Here is a 23692-nt window from a genome sequence, read left to right as displayed (position 1 = left end):
TCATGCAGATTTCCAAGGTGGAATTTGTGCTTGAGGCAGAGCAAACAAGTCAAGATAACCATTTCTGATTTATAATATAAAAATCTTGACTTCGTATTATACAAAGAAATGTAGATGAGGAGGGGAAACTACTCATTCCATCGCATTCTCATTGCACAAAATTCAAAATAAAGCAACAATGAAAGATAAATGAAACAAGAAAAGCATAATAAAGCAACAACGAAAAACAAATAAAAAAGTCAAGCATCTTCAAAGGGAAGATGAATGATCATCATTGCAGTCCAACAACAAAATTAAACTTCTCCAACTTATTTTCTAATTACTTCCTCACAGACATAGTAAATTTAGAAATTGAAGAACGCCCATCAACTCCTTTTTTTCTAATTCGATACTGGCTCGCCATCTCTGTCCTTAATCCAGCTTTGGAAGGAAAACAGCAGAGAGAGCATCCTTCGACAAAAGAGAAGCTTTCAACAATTCAAGACCCTGAAATGTATAAAAGAACAAGGGACAGAGAAAGCCACATAGACGTAGTATATACTATCGTTAGACAACAACAAAAAACTACAACGAACAATACAAGATAGAGTTCAAAACAAGCAGTACCTCATTGATCCCAAATTCAACAACTTTCTCCTCAAGAACACCAAAATCCTTGATATTGAACTTGTTTAGCATACCAACACCAGACACCATTGACATTGGAGAGACGGACAAATCACCTGTCACCATGTAAGTGACCAGGCCCTTCACGTAACCTCCCTGGTCACTAGTTGGCGTATCTGTGGAAGTGGAATTATTCATGTCAGCAAACTTCACTTCTTCACTGAGATAACGAGTACCATAGCTATTTCTGCAATGGCTACAAACAGAGTTGTGAATATTTGACACGTATCCTGGATGGTTTGAGCAATAGTATAACTTCTGGTTTTCAGGCTTTTTAGTGTCAGGAAGCAAGAAATTTGGATTGGTGACCTGGGTTGTTATAGTTGGTTTCAAAATGGAATCCTTGTTTTGGTCAGGCTGCAGGTACGATTCATCCAGCTTTTCAAGGCTCCCATAAAGATTTGATATGCAGCCAATCATGGTTGATTTTGTGAGGAGCCGAATGACGGTACCCACAGGCAGAGCAAGCAGGCTAAGGAGGAAATCGACAAAGTCTTTCCCTGCTTCAGCAAAGACGACTTTGTTGTGTTTTGAATCAATAAGAAGCTTCAAGCTGATTTTGGAGGATGACATTGTTAGCTACTTTAATGATCACTAACAAGTTGGTTTTGTTTTTGTTGACGACTTGAAAGCAAATTAAGGCTTCAATATATAGAGAGGAAAAGACTCTATCAGGAGGTTTCAGTGCAAGAGGATTTTATGGAAGCACCTGCAAGAATTCTAGGCTAAGCATGCACCAAAAGAAGACTTCGATGATAAGTTGTAAGGTCTGGTGGAGACGGAGCCCACTACATGGTCAAGAAAGGAGTTTCTTTTTTTTTGTTTTTTACTCTGACATAGTTAAAAAACAATTATGAAAATAATAAAATACAAAAAATAAAATCTTTGCAAATTACAAGGATAAGATAAGAGGAAGAAAAATTCTAATGAAACAATTTTATTGATATTATTAAAAAGATCTCAATCATATAATTTTAATAATATTAAAAAAAGTTATTATTAATATTTTAAAAGAGCCACACGAGCTATTCAAAGATAAATGAACTCGGTTATTTTTAAATAATTTGTGTAATTCATTTTTAATAAAAAATTTTTGGTGTTATTAAATTTATCTCGTTAAGAATTTTTTAATAAAACCAATGGTTTCATTATAAAGGTTTTAATATGTTTTAGTTTTTTTTATTGCAAATTGTATTGGACATTTTATAATTTAAGAGAGTTGTTGTGACATAATTTTTTAAATTGTGTTCCTTTTTAAATATTTTTTGTATTATATATTTTTTTTACCGTGTCAGAGCAAAAAAAAAATCGATAAAAAGGAGCCATACTATTTGAATTTTGAAGACAATAAATGGACTCAGCATCATGCTGGCAAAAACTTTCTGCACCAAAAGTTTGCTGAAATTATGGCTAGGATTGTGGCATAAAATGGAAAATTAATATATAAAATTAAAATAAATGGTGAAATGACAAAGAAGTAAAAAGTTTAGGTAAAATAGTATATTTTTTATTGTCGCGGTTTCAAACTGTGAAATCAATTTTTTTTTTATGAGAGATATAGAATTATATTATGAGATGATAGATAATTGCTTAATTTTTAGCCCCACTAATTTCTTGATTCCATTTTTGTAGCAAAAGTTTTTTTTGTTTTGTTTGTGTGCTATCAGAGTAGAAAGAGAAGCTAATTTGACATGAAAATATGCATTATGCGAAGTTGATTATTTATGCTCCTTTTTAATTATTTAATCATTGAGAAAATAACATGAGAAAAAAATAAAGTCTCTCAAATAAAATTAATAGACACAATATTATTTAAAATTATATTAGAATTTCCAAACCCGATCCTAATTAAATATCATGATTGAGAATCATGATAATTAATTAAATGTTGTTATTTTCAAATATGATATTTAAAAATATACTATTTTATCAAATTTGTTAATTTCCTGTATCATTTCGTAATTTATTTTATTTATGTGTACTAATTTCCCAATTTATCCAGGATCGTGGCACAAAGGCTGGACGAAGGGAGCTGGAATGTATTGTTTTTCGCGGCCCTTTTTGGCTATAAAAAGAGCCAACTTGAGAGCACCTATCAGCATTCAGCAGTACAGGGAGCACAAAAAATAGAGTGGAGCAAATGAGAGGAAGCTGCTTTCGTGGCAGCAGCAGCAGGAGCTGTAACTCGAGTGATAGTTAGAGACAGAGGTGAGGCAATTACGTGTTTTTTTTTAAAAAAAATTATGATAATAATTATTTTTTAAAATAAATTTTTTAAAAAATATATTAAAATTATATATATTTTTTATTTTATCTGAATTATTTTTGACATTCATAAATAAAAAATGATATAAAAATATAAAAATAATATTTTAAAACAATTTTATATATATATAAAATACCAGCTCCAGGAAACATCTTAAGCCTTGTTATTCTTTCTGTGGAACTCGGGCAAAAATCGACGTTCCTAACATAAGTTTATCAGAAAAGAAAAAGGATGCTTTTATTTTTGCAGTTATAGACCTGCAGGATCATAGCTAGCTGAGCTCAAGACGATGGCAAATTTATTCACAATCAAGTGGAATATGAAAGGGCCTTGTGAAACTTGATGCCTGGCATGCTTAGCAAGCAAAGAAAGCTACAGTGTTTGTGCCTGATTTTGGTATGGTTGCGGAAAAAACTGAACCATCTTAGGTGAAGGAAAAAATACATGAACTTGATCGGGGTTAGGGGAGACCAAGAGATCAAATTCTCGGAGAAAGAGAAACAAGAAATTTGACGAGGAAAGGAGAAGAAAGCTGGAATTTGTGCTTGAGGCAAAGCAAACAAGTCAAGATAACCATTTCTGATTTATAATATTAAAAATCTTGACTTGGTATAATACAAAGAAATGTAGACGAGGATGGGAAACTATTCATTCCATCGCACTCTCATTATAAAAGCAACAGTAAAGATAAATGAAAGAAGAAAAGCATAATAAAGCAACAAAGAAAAACAAAACAACAGGTCAGGCATATTCAAAAGGAAGACATATGATCATCATTGCAGTCCAACAACAAAATTAAAGTTCTCCAACTTATTTTCTAATTACCTCCTCACAGACATAGTAAATTTAGAAATTGAAGAACGCCCATCAACTCCTTTTTTTCTAATTTGATTATACTGGCTCGTCATCTCTGTCCTTAATTCAGCTTTGGAAGGAAAACAGCAGAGAGAGCATCCTTCGACAGAAGAGAAGCTTTCAACAATTCAAGACCCTGAAATTTATAAAAGAACAAGGGACAGAGAAAGCCACATAGACGTAGTATATACTATCGTTAGACAACAACAAAAACTACAATGAACAATACAAGACAGAGTTCAAAACAAGCAGTACCTCATTGATCCCAAATTCAACAACTTTCTCCTCAAGCACACCAAAATCCTTGATATCGAACTTGTTTAGCAGACCAACACCAGACACCATTGACATTGGAGAGACGGACAAATCACCTGTCACCATGTAGGTGACCAGGCCCTTCACGTAACCTCCGGCCTGATCAGTACTAGCTGGTGTATCTGTGGAGGCAGAGACATTCTTACCAACAAACTTGACTTCTTTACTCATAAAAAGGGAACCATAGCCTTCTGATCTGCAATGACTACAAACAGACTTTTGAATATCTGACACGTACCCTGGATGGCTTGAGCAATAGTATAACTTCCGGTTTTCAGGCTTTTTAGTGTCAGGAAGCAAGAAATTTGGATTGGTGACCTGGGTTGTTATAGTTGGTTTCAAAATGGAATCCTTGTTTTGGTTAGGCTGCAGGTACGATTCATCCAGCTTTTCAAGGCTCCCATAAAGACTTGATATGCAGCCAATCATGGTTGATTTTGTGAGGAGCTGAATGACAGTACCCAAAGGCAAAGCAAGCAGGGTAAGGAGGAAATCGACAAAGTCTTTCCCTGCTTCAGCAAAGACGACTTTGTTGTGTTTTGAATCAATAAGAAGCTTCAAGCTCATTTTGGAGGATGGCATTGCTACCAAGTTGGCTTTAGGTTTCTTGACCACTTGAATGGGCGAAGTTATGATCGATATGCATATATAGAGGAAATGATTCGATCAGAAGGTCTGCTCCATGCAAGCTAGTTTTGGATTTCCCATGATAGAGTCATTTATTAAGTTCATGCATGCGTCCCCTTGTTGGATTCCCCACGATCCGCTCTTAATTTATTAAGATCATTTATTAAGTTCATGTATGCGTCCCATTGTTTCGGATTCCCCACGTCCCTGAAGAGTATTGTGTTTTTCCTTCCGTTTATTTCATAGAAAAAGTTACCTAGTTTTTCCACTCATTTTCATCCCTCAAGTTTTCTGCATTATATAGCAAAAGGCATTAAAAATCACAGAACAAATTAGTATTTAGTATTCTCTGACTATTGAGAAACTACTAGCTAAACTAGCAAGTCCCAAACCAAACAAGACCGAACCCGACCATCATTTTTTTTTGTATAGAGAGAAGAAAATCAAAACCAAGAAAAAAATAAAAATAAAAGAGCCAAACTCTCTTTGCATCTGTGTATATAAAATAATTTTTTTTAAAAAAAAAAACAGCAGGAATGAGAAAACATTTGTGTGAACATCCAATTATCTTATATAGAAAGTGGCAGCTTCCATGAACAGCTTTGCATTTTCTGTATAGCCCGGACCAGCCCTGGATGGGCAGCGGCAGCAGATTACGAAGCAATTTAAAAGCATTTTTGAAATTGACATTTTCATCACGTTCTATATTACATGGAAAAAGTTTGATCCTTTAATCAGCAGATTGTTGCAAGTCCAGCAGCAGAATCAAAGTAGCAAAATAGGAAATCCATTGGTAATGTGCTGATCTTTAGCTCTATCTGTAGCAGGACTACAGATCATTGCTGATTGACCACGCTTGATATGTAATTTATTCATATATAGCGAAGCTCGATCTCTCACCTAATAATGGTCATGCCAATGAACTATAGCTCAATTGTTATTAGTATTTTCCATTTCCTCAAAACATCTCGAGTTCAATCATCTCCTTTATATATATATATATATATATATATATATATATAAACTAATAAATGTCTTGCACGGGCACTATAACATCTCCAATGTCTAAGGTCAAGTACTCTGTAAATGAGTATGAACAGAATCTCGTAATAACAGGCAGGTGAGTCTGTTCCTAACCTCATCAATATTAAAATAAACAGTGCCCAATTTGTCAGGCCGTGTAAAAGGACATACGGTGCCATCTTCCATCCGCACCAATACTTCGAACAATTTTCCAAATATTCTTATCAACCGAAGCTACACAAGGATATCTTTTTTCCAGTTTTTGTGGCAAGAAACAAAAATCTGCAGTATTGTGCTTGACTCCCACATGCCTTTTCGGCTAATCTAAAGTCTTGACATAAGCCCAACTGGAAGGCTACAGTTTGCAAGTTAGTGAAACAATAATTTCCACATGATTAGAGTTAGATTAAGTGTTTATTCTCTTTTATCACCCTCATTTTTGTGTGATTGCTATTTGTGGAAAAATTGATTTCAAGGCACAACATAAAACACTGAGAGATAGAATTGTCATCTGTAGTCGATAACCAGGGCTGTAAAGAAACAGAACTAAACAAACTCTTCTTCTCAAGAATGGAAGGGATGAGAACCTAACACAATCACTAACAGACAGAAGATGGGAATTGCTAGAGAGATCCCGCTAGTCACATCAACAACATTTTTTTTTTGTGCTGCATAATTCTGGAAGTCCTGCTGCTGTTTTACATCAGTAAGAACTGTCTGCCTTGGACAAGCCTTGCTCTCTATTTGGGTGGATCACAATATCTAACCGTCTGCTTTATCCGGAAAACAGTAGTCAGAGCCTCATTTGACAAAAGAGAAGCCTTCAACAATACAATAGCCTGAAATACATAAAAGAACAAGGACAAAGGAAAGCCGCATCGTATAAACTATTGTTAAACAATAATTAAAGCTACTGGTTAAAAACGAACAGTAAAATGCGGAGTTGAAAAGTCATTACCTCATTGATCCCCTCCTCAAGCACACTAAAATCCTTGATATCGATCTTGTTTAGCAGACCAACAACGGACACCATTGACATTGGAGGCACTGACAAATCATCTGTCACCATGCAAGTGACCAGGACCTTCACGTAACCTCCCTGATCACTAGCTGGTGTATCTGTGGAGGCGGAGACATTTGTACCAACAAACTTGACTTCTTGACTCATATAAGTACCATAGCCTTGTGATCTGCAATGACTGCAAACAGAGTTCTGAATATCTGACACGTACCCTGGATGGCTTGTGCCATGGTATAACTTCCGGTTTTCAGGCTTTTTAGTGTCCGGAAGCAAGAAATTTGGATTGGTGACCCGGGTTATTATAATTGGTTTTAAAATGGAATCCTTGTTTTGGTTAGGCTGCAGGTACGATTCATCCAGCTTTTCAAGGCTCCCGTAGATTGTTGCTATGCAGCCAGTCATGGTTGATTTTGTGAGTAGCCGAATGACGGTACCCACAGGCAAAGCAAGCAGGCTAAGGAGGAAATCTACAAAGTCTTTCCCTGCTTCAGCCAGACGACTTTGTTGTGTTTTGAATCAATAAGAAGCTTCAAGCTCATTTTAGAGCTGTGTGTATATACGCATGCTGCTTGCCAGATGGAGACTAATTCAAGGGGAAGATGAAATACGGTTGAAGGGAAGGTTTGCTTCACGCTTGCCATTAATTGTTTTATAATGGATGAGAGCTTAATGAAACTTACTTTGAACATTCTTTTATGTTTTGTGTGTTGTTGATTTGATAAACTGAACATCCTTACTTATTAGTCTAATATAATACAACATCTTTTCACGACAACGTTTTGCTTTGCTTGCATCAATAAGAAGCTTCGAGCTCGTTTCGGAGGGTGCCATGGCTACCAAGTTGGCTTTCGATTTATTGACCACTAGAATGCAAAGTTATCATCAAAGTATATATAGAGGAAATGATTCTATCATGAGGCTTTCACTGCACGGGGAAGAGAAATAGTTTATGAGAAGGTCGAATCCATGCAAGAAAGTTCTGGATTTCCCATGATAGACATTTTAGTTCATCCATGCAAACCGTTGTTCGATTCCCCACGAACAGCTATTAGTTAATTTAGTTTTATAGTATTTGACTAACTGCGATGAACGATGCTGGTAAAATAAAATTATGGTACTGACTAAATTTGAAAATATGAAATGATAATAAAGTCCAAGCCACTAAGATTGGGTTTGGAAATTGTGGGCATCTGTGTCCACGAAGAGTATAGTTTTTACTTCCATTTTTTTCGTAGAAAAAGTTACCTGGTTTTTCCACTTATTTTCATCCTTGAAGTTTTCCGCATTCTACAGCAAAAAGCATTAAAATTAGCAGATTACGAAGCAATTTAAAAGCATCTTTGAAATTGACTTTTTCAGCAAGTTCTGTTTTACATGGAAAAAGGTTTCAATGCTCCCATTCAGATTTCGATTGCAGCCATTCAAGGTAGAATTTCTCTGGAGGCAAAGCAAGTAAGAAAGATATCCACGAATTCTTTGATGCTTCAGTGATTCATACTCCTCTTGACAAATATATTACGTACCACTAGCTTGTGGAGCTGTCTATATATACAGCATGATACTCGCTAGACGGAGCCTAATGCAAGGGGAAGATGAAATATGATTGAAGGGAGGTTAGCTTCATGCTTGTCATTAATTGCACAGTGATGATTATTCTGATTCTTTTGGTCATTGAAACTATAGATCGATGTGACAGTCAAGCTCTTCTCTGGCAAGAAGACAAAGAAGGGACAAAAGGCAGAACAAAACAATATCGAATTAATGGAAATATATACAAGTTTGAGTCACAATGATCTCGAGTTTGAGTCACAACATGTATTTCTTGTAAGAATTTTAGGATACTCATTCACTTGAACTCATAAAATACATTTTTTAAAAAATAGAATTTTCTCAAATCCAAAAAAAATAATATCGAATTAAGCATAAACAAGGCATTTTTTTCCTCGAGAACAAGCATCTACTCTTTGATTTCTGGTGCTAAGACTGAAATAGACCGGAATATAGAAAAGTTTTGTCCTTAATTTTTAGTATTTAAAAAAATTGATTAAATTGAAAAAATTAAAAAAATATAATTAAAAAAATTAAATCGTAAAAAAAATCGATTAAAATTTTTAAAAAATCAATTTAATTTAGTTTTTTTACATTCACAAACACACTCATCCAATGAAAGGCGCCTATATACTTTAATATATTTCTAAATAAAAATATTTTAAAATATAATTACACTCACAAACATACTATACTTCTAGTTTGCTTTATTTTTTACACTGCTAATTGTTTTGATCTTTATGTTTTTCCACAAATTTAGTGATTTTTATGTGTTGCATAATTAACGAATGCATGCCTTGTATCGAAAGCAATTGACGGTTCCAAAATTTGTCGCAAAAGCAGATTCAAGACCTCTGAAAGGAATCAGTCTCTGCTATCTTTTCTTTGGATTAACAATTTCTGATTTATAATTAAAATTTTGACAAAGAAATGTAGCATTTCTCAACAATCAAAATAAAGCGAAAATGAAAGGTTAAAGAAGTCAAGCACAAAAAGGCAAAAAGTCATGCATATTCAACAGCAATATGATGATCACGATTAATTTCATTCCAAAAACAAAATTAGAATTCTCCCAACTTAATTTCTAATTTCTGCCAGTAAATTTAGAAATTGAAGATCGCACATCAACTCCTTCTTTTCTAATTTGATACCAGCACACCATCCCAGTCCTTAATGCAGCTTTGGAAGGAAAGCAGCAGTGAGAGCATCCTTTGACAAGAGAGAAGCTTTCAACAACTCAAGACCCTGAAATGTATAAAAGAACAAGGGACAAAAAAAGCAGCATGGACGTAGTATAAACTATCGTTAGACAACAACAAAAACTACCGTGTTAAAATTGAACAATCCAAGACTGGATAAAATTTAAAATAAAAAAAAACACTGTACCTCATTGATCCCAAATTCAACAACCTTCTCCTCGAGCACACCAAAATCCTTGATTTCGATCTTGTTTAGCAGACCAACAACGGACACCATTGACATTGGAGACACTGACAAATCATCTGTCACCATGTAAGTGACCAGGCCCTTCACGTAACCTCCGGCCTGATCACTAGCTGGTGTATCTGTGGAGGCGGAGACATTCGTGCCAACAAACTTGACTTCTCGACTCATATAACCAGTAGTACCAAAGCCTGGTGATCTGCAATAACTACAAACAAAGTTTTGAATATCTGACACGTACCCTGGATGGCTTGGGCAATAGTATAACTTCCGGTTTTCAGGGTTTTTAGTGTCAGGAAGCAAGAAATTTGGATTAGTGACCTGGGTTGTTATAGTTGGTTTCAAAATGGAATCCTTGTTTTGGTCAGGCTGCAGGTACGATTGATCCAGCTTTTCGAGGCTCCCATAAAGACTTGATATGCAGCCAATCATGGTTGATTTTGTGAGGAGCCGAATGACGGTACCCACAGGCAGAGCAAGCAGGCTAAGGAGGAAATCGACAAAGTCTTTCCCTGCTTCAGCAAAGACGACTTTGTTGTGTTTTGAATCAATAAGAAGCTTCAAGCTCATTTTGGAGGATGACATTGTTAGCTACTTTAATGATCACTAACAAGTTGGTTTTGATTTTGTTGACGACTTGAAAGCGAAGGTATCAATATAGAGAGAGGAAAAGATTCTATCAGGAGGCTTCAGTGCATGAGGATTTAATGGAAGCGCCTGGAAGACTTCAAGGCTAAGCATGCACCAAAGGAAGACTTCAATGCTAAGTATGGTGCAGGAACATGTTTTTAAATTATGGTTTCGGACACAACACTGTTGTTATGTAAATAGGCTAGTTGGTTAATTTACTTTCGTCCTTTAATTTTTTTTTATTGCCTTATTTAATTTCATTCATTTATTTTTTCAAAACAATCTAATTTATTATAAAAACATGGGTTTGCAAGGTTTTCCTGTGTACAAAATAGATGTTTTTTTACAGTAATTTTGAGAAAAAGGAAATTAACTTGTAAAGTAGCATTGTGCATGACCCCACCATTATTAGTAAGGAAGGAGATGTCATAAAGGAGGTACCTTTTTTTTCTAGTCCTAAAGTGTTTGTTTCTTATGGTTACATCCAACGGTGGCCATTAACCTTTTTTATGGACGGTGCTTAACATGGCAGAAGCTAAGTGCGTGGCGTGCACCCATCATTTGTTTAGGATGGCCATTTCTTGCTCTTCAACTTTTAAGAATTATCACTCAATTTTCCTTTTCAATTATACTTTATTTCAAATCATTTCATTTACATCATATTTCATCTCACATTTAAAAACATTGATTTAAAATTTAAAATCTTTATATAAATTTGTTAATCTTTACTTAAATTTATACAATTAAATTTATAACTTTTTACCCAGTAATAATAAAAATTTTAAATGTTAAACGGTAAAGTTTTCTACTCCTTTTCTTTTTTCCTTTTAATATCATGAGTTTTCTTTTTCTACTTTTTTTTCCTCACTTGATTTTCTTTTTAATTCTTAAGCTAGATACGTTTAATATTTGCTTTCTTATTTGTCTGGCTTTAAATCTTGATTTCTCTCTCAGAGTTTTAGTGAGGAGCTCTCATTTTTTTTCTTCTATTTTTTTCAGCAATGGCCGGGGTTTAAAGGGAAAGAAGAAACTGAATTTTTAATTTTTCCAGTTTATTTACAAAAACACCATTAATTAATGAGCCTACATGTTATTTTTTGTACGACTGTTAATATTCTTAAATGGCCTTTCAAAACTTTGATTACCCTGAAATTTTAACCCAAGATAAAGCAATGTGTTAAGAGGTTCTTTATAAAATTTTATTCAAATCCGAAGGTCAAATTCAAAGTTATGTTTAATAACGTAAAACTGGTCAGTAGATGATTTTACATCAAAATTCAAATTTTCTTATTCAATCATTGTTAAAACCATATAAGTTATTTTAATAAGTTCTCAGGAATATTTTTTTATTTTAAAATATATTTGCTTTTTTAATATTATTTGTTTCATTTACAAATTTATTATAGTTTCGTGATAACCTTTTTTATTTTTAACCGAGGTTTTCACCAACAATTTTTAACGCAATTCTTTCTTAACTTTTATTTCTCATTTTCATTTTAATTTCTTAAAATCATTTTCTCATGCTTAAAACACATCTATTTTTAATTTTTTCTAATTCTTCTATCCGACCAAACTTGCTAACGGTTTCTTATATCCATCGAAAATTATTTTCTCATTCTGAAAACCCTTTACCGCTCGACCTGCAACTATATAACCACTCCAAATATGAATAGACGTGAATCATAGCATGAAATTCCATGTGGGTAGGTATGCATGTGCCTATTCAGTACAAAAAAAAAAAGACATGCCCATATGAATCTGCAAACATGTAGTGATGATCATGATACCATACCGCTACAAGACAGGCGGGAATCGGCATTAGGGATCCATTCTTTATGCTGTGTGCTGGGTTGACATTTGATGATGCTTGACAGTGCCTCTTACTTTCTGTACCAATATACGGTAAATAGCTGGGCTCTTTTAATTTTTTTAATTTTTAATTTTTTGTAGTTTGACGATGCTTGATGGTGCCTCGTACTTTCTGTAAATATACTGTGTGCCTTCTCATAATTGAAAAACTCAAGAGTCAAGTTTCATCTTATTCAACTTTGCGGACTGAAACATCCTTCAATTTTTGGATTTTTGTCCATTTTCTCTATCAAAAAGGCCACATCACATGTCCAAAACATGGACCTTCGCAGCAAAAATTATGGCCTGTCTGAATTAAGCTCGTATTTCTTTTCATTTCCCTGTTTTTCCCCTCGAATATATGATAAATTCACGGGCGAATGATGAAACCAAGATGATATTAACGAGAACTCGTTCGGGTGATTTTCTGCGAGCTCCGAGGGGATCGGCAAAGAAGACGGTTAAATGAACAAATGAGATGAAAGTCCCTATCAATCCATCAGGAAAACAAACAGAACCTTCATCACGGGTCTTTATCAACTTGCACAAGATTAATATCGTAAGTTTTGTTGACAAATGATCAGATAACTACAAAGACAATGGCTTAATTATTTGGTTCCTTATCTTATCCACATAGTTTTCATCAGAACAGCATTTCCTAATCGAAAGGGCACCAGGTCAACACCACTAATTTATCAATGCAAATGCAAAAGCAATATGTGGTTGATTAAGGCCATGATTGCTACTCCTTCAGGCAACTTACCCTGCATAACCTCTATTCCAGATGCCCGGATGAGATACGTCTGCTCACCCAATCCGAGTGCCAGCAGTCGTTGTAAAAGAAGGATGACTGGTTTTAACAACCAGCACCCCAGGAAGCTCAATCAAAATTAATTTCAACAAGCATAATAAGTATGGACAAATCATATCTTACCATCTAAACAAAAAGAAATTCCATGTAGGAAAGTAAATTAACCTCAGAAGAGAAATTTCAGAGTATATATTTTGCCTGAAAAAGCCTTCAGGAATTTGTTTCTGGTAATATTTGAATTTACAAGAACATTCAAATGGCGGACAAAATGATTCTGTTATGGGGTGTTTCAGCACTGTACAACCAGGAGAATAGCCACAAAGAAGCTTAGAAAGCAGCCACCTGCAAACAGTATGAGAAAACAATGACTAGTAAGGAAAAGAGAAGAAACTCAGATCTTTTCTCATAAAACAAAAATGTGCAGATTCAGGTACAGTGTGCTCAAGTTTAGGATTCTAATATTTTCCTCCACTTGCAGCAGAATTGTTGATCCCATTTGCAAGTAATTTAGGGACTGCACAACTTCTCTACTGGAGGACCTAGTGGTGGACACACTTGCATTCCACTACCATCTTCACTAGGAGAAAAGAGGAAATTGAAGAAATGGCTCAAACTGCAGTTGAGCCATTCTGCAAATTTTTATTTATCCTAAGCGTCATAAGGTTCTCTAAAGTATCAAAGTGGGGGTTAACTGTTAATGTGTTGCTTTACTTCACTGCTGTTTCCAACATTAAAGGCATCCTCTCTGTATAATTAGCAATTATCAAAACTGAAGCAAACTCCACAATGATCAACACAGCTAAAAGCAAACGTATGTTTAGCTGTTAAACAATGAGCAACAAACTTAATTTGCCCAAAATTTTAGTTTCCAATAACTGCAAGAGAAAACAGGAAAAGGAATTTCCCTGAAACTGGCAGCCACCCCCCCCACCCCCCCCCAACAACAACAAAAGAAAATGCCCAGGCTAGACAAACACATATCAGATCAAAACACTACATCATAAGCAAACAAGGGACTGTTGTGCCTCACATAACACCCACAGTTCTTATTTCAACTGGATGTCACAAAAGGCCATAAATTAGCTAACAGTCTGCAGCGTGGCAGAAAAGGCCTCCTAGAAGCTACATCCCTAGTGCAGAACCACGATAAAACTTAATAACTCTAGTTTTGAGTTCACATAAGGTCATTAATTACCTCACTGGTTTTGCTGCGAGAATTGTTTTTAATGCCTAAATACTTGTGTTGAAAATTAGCGCAGCTGAAGAAATTGGAAGAAGGTTTAAACTTTTGAATTACAGAACCCTCCATTTTCCAGTGTTGTTACAATGCACTCAACAATGCAAGAAATTCTGCTGGTTCTTCATCTTCTTTGACCACCTGTCAATAACAAACAATTATGATGCAAAACTATGAGCATGGTTCTACTCTCTCGGATTCGAGAAGATAAATAAATAATAAATTTTGGCCCCAGTGCATGGTTAGGAATGCAGGCAATGGTTGGCAGAGGATAAGAGAATGAAAAAAAATGGAGTTGCAGAAACAGTAACAACCACCAACTTGAGTAACAGCGATAACACAATGAACATAAAAGTGGGTGATGCTAAAAAGACAAGAAGCTTCAATAGAAGTATCCACCAAAGGGAAAGGAGATCAATATTTCGCAGAGATTTTCCCATGAACTTGAAAGCATTCCACACAAATTTCCATTTGTTCTTCCAAACTAAGTTTCATAAAAAAAGTAAAACTTTTTGACTAGTAAATCAGCACAGCCTAACACTCTTATTGCTCAAATGTGTCCACATCCAAATATTTACTAGCTCTTTATAGGAAATAATTGAATTAGTTCAGGAAAGGCACCATCAAGGCACACAAAAAATATTGGATAAGCCCCAATGGCAGGAGAGAAGGGAAAAGGAAGGAAAGAAAGGATCTAATTGTATGAGATTCTTTGGTTGCGTCACTTTCTCAGTCCCAGTGACAAAGATTTAAACAACTTTAGCTTCTCAATAGGATACTTAGAAAGAACTACTGACATGTTCTTTCCCTTACATAAATTAATCACCAACTTTCATGTTTAGGTGACCTAATTTCAAGTGATTATACTAACCACGAAGAAAAAAAGGAAAGATGATTGTGAACAAAAGATTTAGTTTAATAGCAATTCTATTTTACTTGAGAATCTTGATGGCAAATACGCAACTAAAGAGTAAACATCAGAGGGCATTGCAAAAGTTGCAAACAAAAGGTAACGCTGCCTGAGGTTCAAAATACAAGTTCATACCTTAACGATGACGTCCTTCGGAAGATGCATTTGAGTTAGAACACGATGACCAGCTTGACTCCAGTCAATATGTTCAGAATCTGCTAATAGTCTGCCGCTATCTAACTGAATCAGGCCTTTCTCATCAGAAAAAGATTTTCCTACCCAAAAGTATAGAATCCTAGTCTCACATCTGCCTATACCTCTGGATGGCACTAAAATGACAAAGGCTGATTTAGGATCCAAATCACCGGTACCCAATGCTGCAATCCTTTCTAAACTGGGCCAGCGGCATACCAAAGGTTGCTTTATGTTATGACTTAGAGCGACACTTTCCTCCATCCCATTCAACATGGAACAACCTGAACCTTCTTCGACATGGCAATTTTTACCCAGTTCATCAAAATTATTTACAATGGAGGCTTCACTGTGCTGTAAGTCAGAACTAGCTACTCTATCCAGAGATATGTTCGGCATGCACTGTTGAATTGAATGTCTACCCTTTTTAACATTATCCTTGGACTCAAAAACAATGTCTAAACTATCTGAATCACACCAAGAGAAGGTTTTCTCGTTTATCCTGGCACCCTCTTCATGGCTGGCAAGAGAACTTGGAGGTGTATTGCTCACCCTTGTATTATCAGTCACTGTTGGCAGCTTCAAAGACTTGGACAAGCTACCTCTGCGCTCGGCAAGTGAAATTGAATATTTTTTGGACGGTGAGGAAGCTGCCAGCGAACATTGCCGGGACATGCTGACACCATGAAATCTAGGAGTGTTCGATAATGGCTGGGAAGAAGATTTAGATGTGAGAGACAAGTTAGATAAATTAGACAACGTTGACGATACTGGAAGAGAACATGATGCTGCTGAAGGAGAATCTTGCGAGGATTCTGAAAAGTACTTTGAGCTAGAGCTCGAATCAGAAGAGATTGAGTCTGGAGAGAGATACAGAGGTGAAGAGGATGAAGATGATGATGGCGATGATGAAGAAGGTGATGGTGAGTGCACTATCATCATAGAGTCTGAATAGACCCTGGAAAGGAATATCTTCGGTGCTGAGACAAACTCCTTCATGTCACCAGGGGCAAACTTCCGCCTTAGCACACTCCAACTGCTTTCTCTAGCAGGAAGATGGGTTTCATGTTCATTCTCTGATGTCGCAAATGGAGGCACAAAACCCCCCTTGATGGCTTTTTGGAAAATCTCAAAATCAACATTATATGCATCCACTTTCCTCTCACCAGGGAAAATCTTAGTTCTGGATTCCCCACTATCTCCTCCATTAGCAGATTTATCCATCAAAGGTAAATAATAAGAGAAAGCATCCCAAAAGTAAGCTGGTTCTTCACCTTCTTTAACCACTATTATTGGTCCTAGAGCTCTTTCGTACCTAACAATCTGGCAAACCGCCCCTCTCGCATCCCTTTCCATGATAGCCTCGCAATTTTTACCGATCCAGACATATATTGAAGAAGGTATATGAACAATAAAGGCACCTCTAGAATCCAGAGCAGATAGTGAAGGATCATTCAGCATCCTTGGGACAAGATGCAAAGGGTCATAGGGTGAGTGTGGAGCGATTCTATACATCCTCAAAAGAGAACTAGGGCTAAGAGGGAAAGCATGAACCCTCTTTTGGCACTGTAATAACTGGCAAGCAAAACCCATATTGGGATCTGCAATCCCTCTCGCTGCCTTCACATATTGAAATGCATCATCAAAACTCTGGCCCTCTCTCCACATAAGATACGCTATCACCAATGAAGTGGACCGTGAAACCCCTTGGCAACAATGAACAAAAACCCTCCCACCCTGTTCCCTGACATCTTCAAAATAATCGAAAACATCATATAGAATACTTGTTATATCCTCTGATGGACTATCCTGCAACCACAGAGTCCTATACACAAAATCAGCCTTGAAATACTCTGGACAAACAAAACCCACACAATTTAACACATGGGTAATCCCATTCTGCTTCAAAATTTCCCTCTCTCTAGCAACAGCATCCCCACCAAGATACACATGTTCAGCAACTTTTGAGCATTCCTTACCAAAGAAAGCAATTCTATCCTTCTTCACCAACCCAACATTCCTATCCGGGTTCCTTTGAATCGAGGACAAATCAAGTTTCAACCTTTCACCACTCTTGTTCCCACTAGGTGTAGGCGGTTGTGGCCACTCTCCCAGATCATCAGAACTAGCTTTTGGCCACTCGTCTACACTTCTCCGAGCAATCGACAACGGCTGCAAAGGTGGCAAGCAAGACCGTGCTTTACTGTTCTGTTGGGACCGTGGGGTTGACGGAGCAGGATACCTCCGGTTTTGCCCATTACCGCTGTTATTACCAGCAGGATTCCCGTTCGGATCTATAACACGATCTTTCTCTTCTGTTCCAGGGTTTTGTGAGGCAGTCCTGGAAGAGGACCAGGACACAGAACGCCAGAACACCTTGCGTGACCCACCAGCAGAAGGAAGCTGGCATGGAGCCAGAGGATTATTAGAGGCGTCTTCTTTGTCCACCATGCCCGCTCAATACTTCAACAGAAGGTTATGGAGACCTAGGATTTGAAACCAAACCCAGAAAATCCAAGGAATCCTTAATTTATCCTGTCTTTCTTTTATCTCTTGCTATTACTTTCTACTTCAATTGAAGAAAACATGGTGGGGTTAACTAGATCAAACTGTGTGAGTCCTGTTACACAGTGTTACTGCAGACAAATAATTAACAGCAAATCAGCATCAAACTACCCAGTCGATAACAAAAAGATAACACAAACAACACAACACTAATCAAAGATTTGAACTTACAACTAGAGAAAACCCACGAATTCGAAACAAAAAAAACACCCAGTTTAAATTTGCAAGCCCAGGTTGTATGCTCAGAAAACAAGGATTAAAACCAAAGAAAAACAAAAAAAATAAAATCTAGTGTTTTTTCACTCACTTGAATGCAAAACCACACAAATAGAAAGGGAGAGATTAGATTTGAGACTTACAGTGTGAGATATGAAGGTGAAGACATGTAGATTTATGAGGAAAGGGAGGAGATTGAGGAGGCAAGAGGACATAGAGGGAAAGTGAAGGGAAGAGAAAGAGGGCAGAAAGAAACAGTCTTCTTATTTTTCTTTTTTGTTTTCAATTGTGACTCTGTTTCTTCATTTGACTAGTGATTTGATTTCGAAAGAGAGAGAAGACAGCCATTAACATTTCTTACTACTCTTTTACCTCTTCTTCTTCTTCTTCTTCTTCTTCTTCTTCTTTCCCACAATATAACAAAACTAAACTCAGCGGCCAGCCACAGCTAGCATTTATAATAACATCCCTGACCATGCCTCTTTTCATTTCAAATAACTGGTGATATTTGAAAAATTATTCATGGTGAATATTTTAGGATGAATGGTATTTTTCTTAGGTGATTAATTTGATTTTAAGAATTATAAATAATAATAATTGTTGATGTAATCATATGGAATTCTTGAGTACTTGTATAGTTTATCACTGAATTATTGTTCAGAGCAAGTGGTTATGGTTTCCAACGTGAAAAAATTATTTAGGTGTTAATGTTATTTCTAGTCATTTTTTTCAACTGTATAGGGTTAATTTGATGTGATTTAGTCGATTTAAGAGGTTCAAATATAACTAAGATAACCAGTAAAAATATAATTTAACAAAAACAATCCAAGGTGATTTTTTTTAATATTGAAACGACAAGATATTAGATCGAATCAGGCTTAATCTATCAAATTCATAACCTGGGTCAGAGATATTATCATATAAAGCAAATCAAAATAAATTATGAAATGCATTTTTCAATCAACGAATGTTAAAGAATGAAATTAAAAACAACAATTAAAAAATTATACAAAAAAATAATTCGAGTCAACCTATATTAACCTGTCAAAATTATAACATGAGTTATGACACTAAAATAACCTCGTGAAAAGAACAAAAAAATAACCCGGGTCAACCTTAATTAATATAGCAAACCTGCGACTTGAATCGTGAGGTTGAGGTAACCCCATAAAAAACAAATCGAAACAGATTATGAAGCACAATTTTCAATCAACTCAATATTGATGAATAAAATTGAAAAAATAATCAATTTAAAAGTAAGACTAAAAAAAAACTCTAGTTAACTCATCAAACTCGTAGCTTGATTCACGAGATTAAGATAGTCTCATAAAAAACAAATCAAAACAAACCAGGAAGAATAAACACAGTCAATGAAATGTTGAATGATAAAAATGAAAGAAAAAATAAGCCAACTAGAATTAACCCACTAAACTCGTAACCTTGGTCACAAGATTTGGACAACCTCATAAAAAATAAATCTAAATAAATCATGAAAATCAATCCCCAACAAATTAAATGTTGAAAGATAAAAATGAAATTAAAAAGAAAAGGAATTTAACCTTCGAACCCCGTACAAATCAAACCGAAACAAATCATAAAGTTCAACTCTCAACAAATCAAATATTGAATAAAATTGAAATTGAAAAAAAATATTAATAAATAAATAATGTTTCATGAGACGATAAACAGTAAAAACATAACATCTTTTAGTATTAGTATTATGATAAATCTTTCATGTATTTAAAATATCATTACCCACCATGAATTTTATAATGATGTCTCGCTAATTACTATATCAAGATTAGTATGGAAAAAATAAAAAAACATTAACGAATGAGATTAACGAACTATACATGGTGCAATTAGCGAACCATAATCATGCCTATCTTGTGAGTAATTTACTTCCCCTTTCCTTCTTCTTCTCCTGGAGTTAAAGAAAGAGCAGGTGGGTTACCTGGTCAACACTTTTTAGTAGCCTTTGGCTCCAAGGATGGCGGTATCATTATAAAACTCATGAGTCATGACCTTTCCCCTCTTCCATTGGAATTCAAAAAGGAGCAATTGTGTTGGATGGTCAAAGCTTTTGGTAGCCTTCGGCTCCAAGGATGGCAGTATCATAAAACACATCATCATGCCCCCATAGTAAGTGCACCGTGGCCCATTCCATTTCAAATGCCCTCTCGCCTATTTGCTAGGGCAAATATATATAAAAAAAAATGTTAGCTCATCACAATTATCATCTTTAATATTACTCGAAATATATATAAACTAATCTAAATATTTATATTAATAAAAAAGAACTACAACATGCATTAACTTTAAGGAGTATAGCTCAACCAATCAGACTTTGAGTTTGCTTTACAAAAATCACCAGTTCGAGTGTCACAAATCTCGGAATCACATAAGATTTATCTAGTCGTTAACTTCAGGGTCTTAAAGGATTAGTCAAGATGCGCGTAAACTGACCCGAACACCCATGATTATCAAAATAATAAAAATAATGCGCATGTAATTTTTTTTCTTCTAAACACCGGTATCTAAAAACTCACTAGATATTGATTAATTCGGTCGAGCTGGGTCAGCTCACTAAAATATAAAGCTCTTTAAGAGATGATGTGCTCTGCAGACAAAATTCAAACTCAAAATCTTATTTAAAAAAAATAAGCGTCCAACCATTTAAACTAAGTATCATCGGTTAATCATGCATGTAATATATTTACAAGCAATGCCATGCAAACAAAGATTTAATATAAAATTTCCATACAAACATATGCCACGTTTTTTTTTCTACTTATTTACTGAGATTTAAATTTGTATGTAAATTTAATATATAAAAACTGTTCTTAGATCGCGTCCATGTATAAAATTCGAGAAAAAGAAATCTTAAAAAGCATGAAATCCAAACCTAATTTCACTACAAACAAAATTCCAACCCAGTCCCCGTATTTGTTTTTTTCTGGCAATACATCCACAAGATGTGTGGAACTGAAATTCTCTTTCCAGGCCAACAGAGGAGTGGTCCATGAAATCTCAGCCATTGAATAGTGATCAGATCACATATATTGTCTGAATGAACAATTTATCCGCTCTCTTTTATTTATTCATTTCCTTTGAATGGTAGAAAATGTTGGCACCCAGAGAATTTACGAGTATAATTTTTTTTTTCTGGTATCATTTACGAGTACTTTCTTTTCAATTTAATAATAAAGATAGAAATTAGTTTTTTTTTTAAAGAAAAACAGTAAAAATAGACAACCAATAGGAATTTACTAGTTTTCTATGCAAACAGACAAAACCCTTTCGAGCTTACTGTATTTGCATAAATTCGCACTGCTTTTATGTTATTAAATAAAAGAGAAAATAAAAAGGATGATGGTTGAACTCGTAATTATTTAGTTATTTAAATTTTAATATTATGGAAAGGAATTATTTTAATAAAAAAGTTAAATTATTAGATAAGATTTTAAAATATAATTTATATTATTTTTAAATTATAAAAACTATAACAAAATCATAAAATTAACTAATTAAATTGATCTCAGCTCTTAATACTATCACAGGAACATAGTAGCAACATCAAAGCCAGTGAAAATCATAGAGTGGCACTGTGCAAAATCTTGTGATTGTACACAGCGAGTCAGTCAGTGTGAGCTGAGATGAGCAGTGATAGGCACACCCTATTCACTATTCAACGTTTTTATTTTTGTTTAGAAAAGTGGTAAAATTGGATTCAAAATGATTTTTTTCTGTAAATATATTAAAATAATATATATTTTTTATTTTTTAAAAGTATTTTTAACATCAACGTATCAAAACAATTAAAAATTATAAAAAATAATTTTTTAAAAAAATTTAGAGAAATTTTAGAGAAACGCAATTTGAATCTCATTACCGGACCTACTTTTTTTTTTTGTAATTGTGAGTGTTCAGATCATCTTACGTATACCTCGATTAATCCCTCGAAACCCTGAAGTTGACGACCATGTAAGTCTCTAGTAATTCTGAGATTTGTGACACTCAAACTGATAATTTTTAAAATATAAATTTAAAACCTGACCAGTTAAATTACATCTATAGAATTCTATACCTACTCTTAATCCGGCACGAAGCCCAACTTTCTTCCTTGTGATAGATATTATACGGGCTTTAAGAGTTAGTTTGACCACTTAATTTAGCCACGACAATGGCGACGACCTGGGGAAAAAGGAGAGTGGTTAGAAAAACAAAATATGCATACAGAATAAATGTGACTTATCAATGCATGGACAGAAGGGAAGTAATGAATGTCACGAGGAGGAGATGTTTCAGAAGTTGTTGCGGTCGACGGTGAATGGTATTTTTCAATGTGTTTTATAATTGAAAATATTTTAAATTAATATTTCTTATTTTAATCACTAAATATATTAAAATTATTAAAAGAACATGTAAAAAAATTAATTTAATGCTTTTCTAAATAAAAAATAGTCTGAAAAACATAAGCTAACAGAAGAAGCCTAATTTCTTACCTAACCTGGTAAACGATTTTTTTTCAAACGATATTAATTACACAACATTTATAGCATATAGTTTCGAGAATTTTTTTTTTTTTTTTAATTAACTTGAAGGTTGTCAACTTGGAAAGTCGAGGAAGAAAACAAACTTCATCACCCGTCACAACAACCCGTTTGATTTATATTATCTTTCCAAATTATTGTTTATAATTTTCTTATTTATTATATCATTCATTTGTTTCTTCTGCACATTAATTCTCTAGATAAGCATTTAAATCAATTCATAACTAAACTATCAAGACTTTTCCTAAACGGGTCAAACGGGTCAGAAGATTCTTTTGGATACTTTTACAAGAAATCTCTTTCTCTGACGGTGTTTTTTAGTGTGTCTGGAATTATGGTATAAAATGTTTTTTTACCTGAAATATATATATATATATATATATATATATATATTATTCTAGTATGTTAAAATCATAAAAAAAATTAATTTAATATTTTTTCAAGTCAAATATATTTTTAAAGCACGTTAAAATATAATTTTAAACATAAAAACAAACGGTGTGGCGTTGAAAGCAAATCTACTAACCTCATAAGCTGTTACTTATCTGGGAGTGGTATGTTTTTGGAGCCCTTTATACTTTCCCAGAGAGAGCAAGCAACAGACCAAATATTTCAGCATATGCTCAGCTGCATTATTTCTATATACTGCACTGACTTGGGGATGCAAAACTACTTTAAAAAGGCAGCACTCTCATAATTCTTGACCAGAAAAGTACTCAAATCTTGGAGCCAGATAATCGAATAAGAACCAGCTCACGAAGGGCCAATCAGAAGAGGAGTGCAAGGCCTCGGTGGAGAATTGGGAATAAAAGGAAACCAAACACACATGAAAAAAGGAAAATTTGGTAAATGAGATCAGCTTTACCAACTCATGAGCATATTTTTCCACTGTTACGTGAAAACAACACCTGGTAAAATATGTGGAAAGAAGAGACTCGTGGGTCACACATCAGAGGAGAAAAATAT

The 23692-nt window shown here is 34.8% G+C and overlaps 3 protein-coding genes across 6 annotated transcripts; all 3 read right to left on the bottom strand.

Annotated features, from left to right (window-relative positions):
• Window positions 1-115: 115 nt before the first annotated feature.
• On the bottom strand, window positions 116-1414 carry LOC133696296 (uncharacterized). Its single transcript, XM_062118448.1, has 2 exons — window positions 607-1414; window positions 116-486 (listed from the first exon to the last, which is right to left on the bottom strand). Exons 1-2 carry the CDS (start codon window positions 1237-1239, stop codon window positions 412-414), a joined length of 708 nt encoding a protein of 235 aa, XP_061974432.1. The 5' UTR covers window positions 1240-1414; the 3' UTR covers window positions 116-411.
• Window positions 1415-3494: 2080 nt separating this feature from the next.
• On the bottom strand, window positions 3495-14362 carry LOC133696506 (uncharacterized). Its single transcript, XM_062118707.1, has 12 exons — window positions 14249-14362; window positions 13765-13874; window positions 13298-13395; window positions 13006-13092; window positions 12633-12730; window positions 9708-10355; window positions 9499-9566; window positions 8019-8060; window positions 6711-6942; window positions 6520-6591; window positions 4043-4765; window positions 3495-3923 (listed from the first exon to the last, which is right to left on the bottom strand). The coding sequence occupies exons 1-12, from the start codon at window positions 14360-14362 to the stop codon at window positions 3849-3851; spliced, it is 2367 nt and encodes a 788-aa protein (XP_061974691.1). The 3' UTR covers window positions 3495-3848.
• LOC133696725 (protein-tyrosine-phosphatase MKP1) lies at window positions 13187-23531 on the bottom strand. Of its 4 annotated transcripts, XM_062118991.1 has the most exons (6): window positions 23253-23531; window positions 22261-22367; window positions 20128-20364; window positions 15336-18028; window positions 14249-14431; window positions 13187-13395 (listed from the first exon to the last, which is right to left on the bottom strand). In XM_062118991.1, the coding sequence occupies exons 4-5, from the start codon at window positions 17841-17843 to the stop codon at window positions 14375-14377; spliced, it is 2565 nt and encodes an 854-aa protein (XP_061974975.1). In that variant the 5' UTR covers window positions 17844-18028; window positions 20128-20364; window positions 22261-22367; window positions 23253-23531; the 3' UTR covers window positions 13187-13395; window positions 14249-14374. The 4 variants fall into 4 exon arrangements, with proteins under 4 accessions (XP_061974975.1, XP_061974978.1, XP_061974977.1 ...); XM_062118994.1 differs by lacking the exon at window positions 22261-22367; XM_062118993.1 differs by lacking the exon at window positions 23253-23531 and having other exon boundaries at window positions 22261-22438.
• Between the last annotated feature and the right edge of the window lie 161 nt (window positions 23532-23692).

The sequence above is a fragment of the Populus nigra genome, chromosome 6 (assembly GCF_951802175.1).
Source record: "Populus nigra chromosome 6, ddPopNigr1.1, whole genome shotgun sequence".
NCBI classification, from domain to species: domain Eukaryota; kingdom Viridiplantae; phylum Streptophyta; class Magnoliopsida; order Malpighiales; family Salicaceae; genus Populus; species Populus nigra.
The sequence above is the reverse complement of the archived record's forward strand: the minus strand, read 5'-3'. Positions and strand labels throughout refer to the sequence as shown.

Bases quoted from the DNA above. Each gene is read 5' to 3' on its own strand.
- LOC133696296 (XM_062118448.1), bottom strand. From the start codon at position 1,239: ATGTCATCCTCCAAAATCAGCTTGAAGCTTCTTATTGATTCAAAACAC. The intron at 487-606 runs GTACTGCTTGTT...TATACATTTCAG, and splicing joins TTGAATTTGGGATCAATGAG to GGTCTTGAATTGTTGAAAGC.
- LOC133696506 (XM_062118707.1), bottom strand. From the start codon at position 14,362: ATGGAGGGTTCTGTAATTCAAAAGTTTAAACCTTCTTCCAATTTCTTC. The intron at 12,731-13,005 runs GTAAGTTGCCTG...ATGGATTGATAG, and splicing joins TGGAATAGAGGTTATGCAGG to GGACTTTCATCTCATTTGTT. The intron at 3,924-4,042 runs GTACTGCTTGTT...TATAAATTTCAG, and splicing joins TTGAATTTGGGATCAATGAG to GGTCTTGAATTGTTGAAAGC.
- LOC133696725 (XM_062118991.1), bottom strand. From the start codon at position 17,843: ATGGTGGACAAAGAAGACGCCTCTAATAATCCTCTGGCTCCATGCCAG. The intron at 14,432-15,335 runs GTATGAACTTGT...TGTTATTGACAG, and splicing joins CGAAGGACGTCATCGTTAAG to GTGGTCAAAGAAGATGAAGA.